This window comes from Sardina pilchardus, chromosome 2, assembly GCF_963854185.1.
Source record: "Sardina pilchardus chromosome 2, fSarPil1.1, whole genome shotgun sequence".
Lineage (NCBI taxonomy): Eukaryota > Metazoa > Chordata > Actinopteri > Clupeiformes > Clupeidae > Sardina > Sardina pilchardus.
This window is the reverse complement of record NC_084995.1, coordinates 24,744,202-24,755,053: the sequence shown is the minus strand read 5'-3', so window position 1 is coordinate 24,755,053 and position 10,852 is coordinate 24,744,202. Positions and strand designations below refer to the sequence as shown.

The 10,852-nt window shown below is 45.8% G+C and overlaps 1 protein-coding gene across 1 annotated transcript in view; it reads left to right on the top strand.

The window, feature by feature from the left end:
- Positions 1 to 10,852, top strand: part of zgc:154142 (uncharacterized protein LOC555481 homolog) — a 31,062-nt gene that overhangs the window by 15,301 nt on the left and 4,909 nt on the right. The window contains exons 12-21 of the mRNA XM_062551672.1: positions 1,135 to 1,244; positions 4,050 to 4,150; positions 5,211 to 5,488; positions 6,458 to 6,621; positions 7,031 to 7,214; positions 7,664 to 7,882; positions 8,311 to 8,454; positions 8,946 to 9,173; positions 9,422 to 9,604; positions 10,668 to 10,780. Coding sequence (XP_062407656.1) covers positions 1,135 to 1,244; positions 4,050 to 4,150; positions 5,211 to 5,488; positions 6,458 to 6,621; positions 7,031 to 7,214; positions 7,664 to 7,882; positions 8,311 to 8,454; positions 8,946 to 9,173; positions 9,422 to 9,604; positions 10,668 to 10,780 — 1,724 coding nt within the window. The remainder of the gene's footprint in view (positions 1 to 1,134; positions 1,245 to 4,049; positions 4,151 to 5,210; positions 5,489 to 6,457; positions 6,622 to 7,030; positions 7,215 to 7,663; positions 7,883 to 8,310; positions 8,455 to 8,945; positions 9,174 to 9,421; positions 9,605 to 10,667; positions 10,781 to 10,852) is intronic.

Below are 10,852 nucleotides of genomic sequence, written 5' to 3'. Positions count from 1 at the left end.
AAGGTCCAATCACATGCTGCCAAAACATGCCTTCTCTATGACTTGAGTTCCAGCAAAACTACCACACACATGCATGTCCCCAGCCCTGTCCCTGAGTTTAGGCACCTTGTAGGCAGATGATTGGTGGGGACGGAGTCAGGGCCACCCATGTGGTCTCTCTGACCCCCACCATTAATCTAGCAAACATGCAGAACGCGCACACACACACACACGCACACAAACGCACACACACACACACACACACACACATACACACACACACACACACATAGTCTGTCTGTCAAACACTAATGATGTCAACACACACACACACACACACACAGACACACACACCTGCACGGGCGCACTCACACACATACACACACAAACCTTTTCTCTCCCAACTTCCTCTTCTTAACCACCCCCTCACAAAGCACAGAGCTCAGTTTTACACACACACACACACACACACACACACACACACACACACACACACACACACACACACACACACACACACAGCTGGTAGGGTGGTCGTCTTGCCCCAGTGCCCTCCGCTTTGTTGCCCGCTGTCCATTCCTCATTTCTCAGACTGGTCCCAGGTGGCCTCGTCTCTTCCAGGCTTTATGGATTCTCAGCCCTCTCTCTCTCTTTCTCACACACACACACACACACACACACACACACACACACACACACACACACACACACACACACACACACACACACACACACACACATCTGTACACACTCACCCCATCTTAATCTGGTCTTATGGATGCTGTTCTGTGATGGTTGACCTTTAAAGAGCACATCATCATTGCTCCATGAGTGGAATACAGTAGGTTCACATATCAAAGAAGAGGGTCTTACTTGGCATTATGGTGATAAAGAATATCCTCAAAAAAGAGAATCCCAGACAGAATTAAGAAATACAGAGTTGTTACGGCAACAACAAGAATATTTTTGAGGAACAATTGTGCCATTGTGTCAAAGAAGTGGACTGCCTTTGCCACACTAGCTTAGAACATACGATTCATGTCAAATCCTTGGATGACACTGGACCATTGAGCTCTTCTACCTACATACTGTATGTCTTGTACCTACATTTGCCTGATCTCCTTACACTGTGCTCTCTGCTCTCTGTGTCTTTAGACTGGCCTGAGACCTGTGGCAAGCCCCAGGTCCCTCCCCTGGTCACCACCCGCATTGTGAACGGAGAGCCGGCCAAAGCCCACTCCTGGCCATGGCAGGTGTCCCTGCAGGTACGTGAACAAAGGGTGGACCAACAGAGCGGGAAATAATGACAGAAAGAACACCTTTGAAATAGATATTACTGCACATTAGTGCATATATACACCTGTTACCCTATATAGACCTGTTTACTACACGTTATGCTACAGTTTCCCCATACACTAACGCATCGGTATTTACAGTGATGGTGAAACTGTAGTTTACTATGTGTAAAACAATACAGTTTGCATATCATTAAGCAATGCAGATGGCTTTCTTGTGCGCAGTTGCACATTGTCAGTGTGTATCAGCTGCCATGCTGCACCATTATATTCACTGATTTGTGACCATACTAGCCCAAGCCAAATGCACGCACACACACACACACACACACACACACACACACACACACACACACACACACACACACACACACACACACAGGTGTGATAAGCTAGATGCATTTATGACAATACTTCATCTCATCACCTGGTGTTTTTTCTCCTCCACGCCCACGCATAGCTCACGTTATGTTGTTGTGAAACATCATTAAATCAGCCCTCGCGCAAAGCTGACATCTCATTTAGGCTAGCGCAACACAATTGAGTCAGCCTAAATTGAGTGCACCATTATAAAATATTATGGCTATGGGTTGTCAGAGAGGGTGTGGATTTGTTCTCTCTCTCTCTCTCTCTCTCTCTCTCTCTCTCTCTCTCTCTCTCTCTCTCTCTCTCTCTCTCACTCTATCAGTGTGTGTGTGTGTGTGTGTGCTGTGTGTGTGTGTGTGTGTGTGTGTGTGTGTGTGTGTGTGTGTGTGTGTGTGTGTGTGTGTGTGTGTGTGTGACATGTAAGCTTTTATAGCCTGTTCATCATAATGTGGCACTAATTCCTGCTTGACTCTGAGAGGTGTGATCAAATGAGCTGGAGAGACTCACTGGGATAAATGTTATCCAAAATAATCAGTTCACTGCAACCAGCATTTTACTGCCTACCTGTCACTGTCTCTCAGCATCTCTCTCTCTATGTTTCTCTCTCTCTTTCTCTTTCTCTTTTCCATCCCTCCTTTCATCTCTCCTCCTTTACTGTATGTGATCACAAGGGTAAAAGTTTGCTTGCCCATAATTTTATTGAGATTGCAAATTAGGAGCAGCGGAGTCTTCCCTGGGCAGTCATTCCTCGTAGCAATTCAATTTGTTTAATGTTATTTAGATTTGGACTGGAGACACAAGCTCCATTGTCTTAGAACCCTCAGTCTGCTCCTCAAAGTTATGGGTCTGTGATGCAAGGGCAAAACTATAGTCGGGGAAAACCATCTGTACTCTTTGGCTAACCATTAGCATTTACCTAATCAAGAGCACTCCTTGGCTGACCATTCAAGCAAGTGGTCTGTAAAAAGGTGGTCTGAGCAGTTTGATCTAAATTTTACTAATTGAAAAAATAATTGTTGAACTGGTGACAGGATAAATGAATTGCATGTCTCAAAACAGCTTCACAGTGCTTTTTCCTGGTGTACAAACTAAATAAACCTCAGGCACTGTTTCATCAATCTCATGAGATTTGTGAACATATAAAAACTATTTGGCAATATATATATCTCATTTATGAGTTTCAAATTATTTCCAAAACGCCAGCTACAGAAAAGTATCTTGAACACTTTCAATGTTGTGTAAAACAAAAAAACAAAAATGAATAGACTGTAAGTATTCTTTATGGTTTCTGAGTTTTAAAAAGGCTTTGCTTGTAAGCATCTTTAAAAAGCAAATTTCATGTTTGAATTGCTTTATTACAGTTTTTTCCAATTGCTAACACACTAAAATGACAATTCATAGCACAATTATTCAAACTGACACACAGAGAGCAACACATCCTCTCAAGTCTCCAAATGTCTAAACACATTTTCAGCTTTACACACATTTTGCAATGCAAAATGGCACTTTTTGCATGCACTGAACACGATTTTCTGCATAAGACACAAAAATCTGACATAAAGTCACATGTTTGCAGTTTCAAAACAATGCCATCCAAGATAACACACATGAGCTAATTGACCAATACGTGTGCCACCTTGTCAAACACCTCAATGCTTAATTTATACCACTTCCATCAGGAAGTAAGCACTATGAAAAGACCACAGGTAAGGTAAGGCAAGGCAACTTCATTTATATAGCACATTTTGTCCAGCAGGGCAACCCAATGTGCTTTACAAAGATACTGTAAAAACAATACAGTAAAACCATTGAACGAGCACCTTTTTTACAACAAAAATAGAAGACATTGCAGGGAGAGAGAAGAGGGAGAGGGAGAATGAGAATGAGAATGAGAGGGGAAGGGAGAGTCCAATAAATATACTTGCGGTGCATATGTTGCACTGACTTGTTTGGTGAAAAGAAAGTTTGAACAGCATGCATCTGTAACTGCAAATATTTATGTGCACGTACAGAACTTTCTACAATTTATACTATTTTAGTATTATGGCAAAGCATACTAAAGATAAGAGTGTTTTCCATTATGACCAACAGGGTGTATTTGCTGAGACAAAAATCTTGTGAAAGAATGAAGTGTGTGCCATGTGTTGCAAAAGTTTGATTTTGGTAATGTTATATGCAGTTTTGGTTGCAGTGCTTCATTTTGCTAGGTAGATTGAGGTATTTTGCAATTTGGGGTGTGGTTTTGTGAATTGTGTGTGAATTTTCAAAATTGTGTGCGAGTTTTCAAAATTGTGTTTTAGCAATTGGAAAAAACTGTAATATAAAATTGACAGGCACCAAGCGTATGTCAACCTTCACTTCAGACAGCAGATTTATAATCAAGATGTACACTGTTATCTCTCCCCAAAGGTTTGGCCAGATAGTCGGCCTGATCCCGAATTCTTCCACACCTGCGGAGGAACTCTGATCCATAAGAACTGGGTCATGACCGCGGCACACTGCTTCATCAGGTGACACCTCGCTTTATAAGCCACTTGTTTGTCGATTCGGTTATCCCTCACTTTACAGGCACTTCTTAAAACAGGCTTTTTTTTGGACAGCATTATTACTACACTACTCTGAGGTCACAGAAATAGCTTAACAATTACAGTAAATAAGAGACTGAAGTGACAACTTTCTTTTTAAGTAAGGAGACATAAAGATGTTTTATGATAGATGCCACTAAAATGAGAGGACAAGATGCAATGTTGTGCTGGCACCTTGGCACATTAAATATATGCCTCCCCCAAGTCCATGCCATCAAAGTCAGAAATCTGAACATCTAGCTCATTTCCAGACCAGCCGAGCTACAGCTCTCGATGACAGCATCAATATGTCTGCCCTCTGTGATCTCCCAGCAGAGAGTTATCTATCCAGCATCTTTATAAGGAGATGCTTCCCAAAATGCACCAGGGGGAAATATGTCTCCCATCTTTAACACGGCACCCTTTTTTTGCTATACTCAAAAATTGTCTGCCATTTTTTGTTCCTGTCACACGGGATGACTTTGAGTCAAGTTAAAAAAATGTGTCCTGTCATCTCGGGCAGAGGCCCATTTCCATATTTCTAACAGGCAGCTTGATTGTGTTGGGCTGCCAGTGGCTGGGGCTGTGCGCAAGCCTGGGCTCATTTCAGGCAGGGGCTTCATGGACACACACCTGCATGGTTATGAGCCTTTTTAAAGAAACGGCACAGCACACACACACCCTGCTGAGATGGTCCCTCCACACACAACAGGGCGATAGGGGGAATCCTGGACAGAATGTGTTGAATATGAATAATAAGACAGGTGTATGATAGCATGTAGGCTATATGATGGTTATTTTGGTCAGACTGTTTATTTTTTATCTTGATAATTGAGACAATGCATGTGTATAACGTAAATTACTTTTCAAACATCAAAATCATGACACAAATATACATATTCTTAGGTTACATGATTTATATATAATATTGTTAGAATTGGGCGATGTCAGTTGATATGAAAGTACATTGTGTGTGTGTGTCTATAGTATGTGTCTCTCATTGCAGGTATGCAGATGAGCTTCAGCGCTGGCGCATCTGCATGGGCAAACACAACCTCACCCTTGTCGAGCCCAGCGAGGTGTGTTTGGGCGTGACGGGCATCTATCGGCACGAGGCCTTCAAGTACCCGGATGTGCCCACCGTGGAGTTCGACGTGGCCCTGATGCGGCTGGATGGCGAGGTCACTCCGACTGTCCAAATTGACTTTGCATGCTTGCCCTCCCTGGAGGAGGTCCTGCCCGCCGCCAAGAAGTGCTACGCCAGTGGCTGGGGCGATGAGAAGGGTGAGTGACCAATCAGCCTGTGTGTGTGTTTGTGTGTGTGTGTATGTTTGTGTGTGTGTGTGTGTGTGTGTGTGTGTGTGTGTATGTTTGTGTGTGTGTGTGTGTGTGATCACACAATTCAACTGAATTTGCCTATTTCTGATACTGTCATACAGTAGTGAAGACGTAGGAATAAGAATAATGAAAGAATCTCATGCAGCGTGCCTGAATTCTTGAATACAACATACTCACTCTAGTGTATCTCTGAGAGGTATAGTACACAACAGATTCCGAGTGGCAGAGGCAATGCTGTCTAAGAGAAGTCCTAGCTGTGCTGAGACTGTGAGGCAGAGAGGAGGAGAGGAGGAGAGGCAGGTAGATGCGGAGAGCCTGTGTGGAAGGATGGAAAAACAAACCTCTGTCGTCACACGGACCCATAGGGAAGGGGCCTGAGGCCATGTAATTAAGAAGCCCTGCTGTCTGGGCTCTGTGAAGCGCGGCCCTCTTCCCAAACATAAATGCTCCGGGGGGTGTTTGTCGGGATCCATCTGTCTCTGCCCACTTCCAGGAAATCTCTGCTGCTGTAACGTGCTTGGTCTCTATTCATGTGTGCCAAGCGAAATAGATGTACTAGAGGCCAATCACTGAATGTCAGGCCAGTCATCGGTGTTATCATATATTGACTATTGGGACTATGTAATGTAGGTGCTGGAAACAGGACCGTGTGTAGTGGTCATCTCGACAGGGCTTTCAAAGTAGCCTTGACGTGTTCAAGAGAATTGAGGTCAGAGCGCCCTCTGCTGTTTGTAAGGGAGAGAGGGTCATCACGGCCATTCCACCACAGCTTGTCAGGAAAAGCTTGTTTCATAGTGAGTGTTATTTTAAGACCCAAAATCATCTGAGCTCCCCTTGGGGACTCCTGACGTGTCCGTAAGCTCCCACCCATCAGCCCCGTCACCTGATTTTCTGCCTCCGCTCCCACATTCCCAGGTAACCCTGCGACGGCCAAGCCATCAGAGACGCTCAACCAGGTGGCGCTCCCTGTGGTCCCCTACGACACCTGCAAGCGCATGGACTACTGGTGGTTCCAGGTGAAGCCCTCCATGATCTGCTGCGGCTACACCAAACCCGACGAGCTCCAGTCTGTGTGCCAGGTAAGCCCTCCATGATCTGCTGCGGCTACACCAAACCCGACGAGCTCCAGTCTGTGTGCCAGGTATGCCAATGCCAACCTTCTCACCCCCACAGCTCATGTCTTTGCTCCTGACATTCAAAAGAGTGTGGCGCTTTCACTCTTCAGAAGCGTTTGCTACTGTGCTAGTGCGTGACATCGCAAATGATCAGTCGGTTATTGCGCACACTGGGGTGGAGGTGCTGGAGGACGGGCTGCCAGAGGCGAGTCCTTGAGGAAAAGCTCGTCTCTCCGTCAGTTCCTCCTCCCCCTGCTGATTAAGCTGCTCTCACGCTCCCCCCGGGATCAGCCCAAGGTTGAAACATTGCTTAGCGCAGGACAATAGTTCTCTTTTTAGAAGTTTTGAACAATCTTTCAACGTTGCATTGCAGGGAGACTCCGGCGGACCTCTGGTTTGCCAGGACAGCCCCGCGGCCCCCTGGGAAGTTCACGGGATCACCAGCTTCGGGCCCATCGGGTGCATCATGGACAAGAAGCCGAGTGTGTTCACCCGCGCCTCAGCCTACATCCCCTGGATGGAGAACGTCGTCCGCAGGAACATCTATGAGCTCAACAGTGAGTTCACTTGCAACAATACACAGGCAAACATGTGTACACACAAGCACACCCATGCACACACAAGCATACACATGCACATACAAGCACACACATGCACATACACATATACCCATACACACACACCAAAGGAGAAAAAAGGATACTTAAGGTTATCAAAATGCCCATCTGACTTGGTTCGGTGTAAACTTGTTGTCCTCTTTTTGCTATATTTTTCATTTATATGAATACATATTCTATAATATTTCCCCCTCTCTGTATCTGCTGCTTATCTGACTCCACCAAAACATTGTGCAAATGGTAATTACCCCATCTCTGTTGGCCTCTGTCACACTTTCTGTGTCTCCTGTTATCTACTGTATCTCTCTCTCTCTCTCTCTGTCTCTCTCTCTCTCTCTCTCTCTCTCTCTCTCTCTTCATCCATCTCTCTGTCTCCCCTGTCTCCATAGCCTCTGGCTGCGGAGGGGCAAGGTACCTGAACAGCACGGCTGGCACCCTGGCCACCATGAATCATCCTCATAACTACGCCAGCAGTGCCCAGTGCCAGTGGCACATCCGTGCCCCCGCTGGCAAACTCATCCACCTGCGCTTCGCCAACTTCTCCCTGGAGGAGAGCCTACTGTGCATGAACGACAAAGTCACCCTCAGTGACCAGCTGGGCTCAATGGGTATGTGGCTGTGTGTATGTGTGTGTGTGTGTGTGTGTGTGTGTGTGTGCGTGTGTGCGTGTGTGTGTGTGGTGTGTATGTGTGCACAAGTGGAATCATCGCTGTTGAACAATGTCTAACTATGTCTATTTTTTCAGAATTTCTATTTTTATGATAGCTTCTGAGCACTACCACTAGAATGAAATATCATTGAAATATTCTCTTGTAGATTTCCAACACTACCTATGTAAAAAATAACTATTATGAGACAGCTATGATACTGGAATATGTTGTAGAAATAATGTGAGGCTTGCTTTTTCTGTTTGCACACTACTGTACATGTGCTGTTATTCTAACTAAAAAGTATGATTTCTAAAAGTCTACAATGTGTACTGTTCAGTCGTTGCTATTGTGGAGCACTAAAGGCAATGCGTGTATTTCTCTCCCAGGCACCCACTGTGGCATTGGAGCTGTTCCTCAGCCTTTTGTGACGGCGAGTGAGACCCTGAGTGTGACCTTCTCCTCCAATAACAGGCTCGTGGACACTGGCTTCATGGCCGACTACCAAGTGGTGGATCCCAGCGAAGTGGCGAGTGAGTTTGGCACTCCCCTTTTGGCCTTCTAGCGATACTTAGAATAGAATATATACTTTTTTGATCCTGTGAGGGAAATTCGTTTCTCTGCATTTAACCCAATATAACCAAATTAGTGAACACACACAGCACACAGTGAACACACAGTGAGGTGAATCACACATTAACCCGGAGCAGTGAGCTGCCTGCCCAACCAGCAGCGCTCGGGGAGCAGTGAGGGGTTAGGTGCCTTGCTCAAGGGCACTTCAGCCGTGGACTAGTCGGGGATCGAACCGGCAACCCTCCGGTCACAAGCCCGAAACCCTAACCAGTAGGCCACGGCTGCCCCTAGGGTTAGGGCTAGGGTTAGGGTTATATATTTTAAGGATGTATCACAGAGTACTGACATAAATAATACATGTAAACAAGCTCTCGTTTAATACAGGGTGTTCTATCTACTATGTTGTATGCATCTATCAATTAGCTGATGCTGTCTCTCCACCACCTCTCAGGTCTGGTGGGATGTGGAGGTCACTTCAGTACTCCGCAAGGGGAGCTGACGTCTCCCAACTGGCCCGGCGGCGACTACCAGAACCGAAGTGTGTGCACCTGGAAGATCTCCATTCCCGCAGCCAAGGCCATCCACATCACCTTCACCCACTTCGAAGTGCAGGGCGTCAGTCAGCTTGGCCAATGTTTGGATTATGTGGAGATCTTCAACGCAGATATGAAATCCATGGGTAATGCTACAGCTTCTAATCTGCGATGTGCTGTATGTCCCATATAGTTGTAAAAATGTGTACTGTTTACGGCATTGCTTGTATTGTGTACGTGAATAACCTCTTGTGTGTTAAAGTAATAACCTCTGTTTTGAGCACAAACAAATTGACCTCCATCCATTACAAATACAGTGCTTTGGTCATGAAGTCCCCTTCCAATTGACCCACTAATCTACATATACATCTGCATAATATGTCTCCTCCATCAGGCAAACACTGTGGCTTTGCACCACCCCCCTCGACCACGGTTACCGGAGACACGGCATTTGTCCGTTTCTTCACCAACGGTGACACCCAAGAGAAGGGTTTCCGTGGATACTGGACCACCGATCCTGCCGTCTTCCCCACCTTGCCTCCTCCTCCAGCTAACCCTTGGGACGACATCGTCATCAGTGAGTTTACAAACACCGGCGGACCTATAATGCACACTGACATGACGGTTCACATTGTGGAAGACCCAGACCCAGATTGTGATGTAACAGTAGTACAGGCATGATGAAGTTGTAAATGCGTAGACCAGGAAAGTACTGTCCAAAATAAAATGGCTCATACAGTGAGTGGCAGCACATAGAGATCTCCGAGCACAACACACCCCTCATTAGAGCCTGCGAGCTGCTGCCTGTCTCCCCAAACTGTAAAACACTCTGGCACACTCGTCAAATCAGAACAGCAGCTTCAGCCTAGCCCCATAGCTCAGGCCATCTGTTCCGTGCCACCGTCTTAGAGCGAGAGTGACAGGATTGGTGAGTGGGGGGGAGGGGGGAGAGGGGGTGTCAGTATGTCAGGGGGGGATAGAAAATGAGGTAATTGATAAGCAAGTAATAGAAAAAGAGGTAAGAGATAGAGTGATAGAAAAAGAGGTAAGAGATAGAGTGATAGAAAAAGAGGTAAGAGAAAGAGTGATAGAAAAAGAGGTAGAGGGATAGAGTGAGACAAAAGGAGGGTACAATGGCCGACAAGAAAAGGAAAGTTTATCTGTCAAGGCAAGTTGGCTGAAACTTGTACCATAAATATAGCATCGTTTTGTATGCGTGTTTCTAGTGTACAATAAACCTTCACATTCCAAGTGTTCTAGAGAGACAGCTCCTTCACTTTAAGAAACGGTGCCACACTTAGCTGCTTGTGACAGCGCTAACTCTCCTCGCTGATACGACCTGTGATGTGCAGAGCAGTGACAGCTTGAAACTAGGCCAACAGCACTGATCTGGGAGTCTCCTTCTCTCTTCAAGCACTGAGACAGTAGCTGTCAGTCCACCCCACAAACACACAAGTCCTCTGCTCACAGTGCATCTAGCTGAGTCACATGATAAAATCCAGGATACATAGGCTGTACCATTGTAAATCATGTGTTGCGTTAGTAGTGATATCAACAATTATTATCAGTAATTCCACCAGATGCTATGTTATGAAAGCTTTTCCAACGACCCCCGTGTGTAACATCTGTATCTGTGGCAGCGTGGCCTGACAAGTGTGGAGTGCCAGCGGTGACCCCGAACATGTCTCTGACCCGAGTGGTGAATGGGATCGAGGCTACACCCCACTCCTGGCCTTGGCAAGTGTCAATGCAGGTGAGACCAGTGTGTGTGTGTGTGTGTGTGTGTGTGTGTGTGTGTGTGTTGCAATATTGAATATCTCAGCTC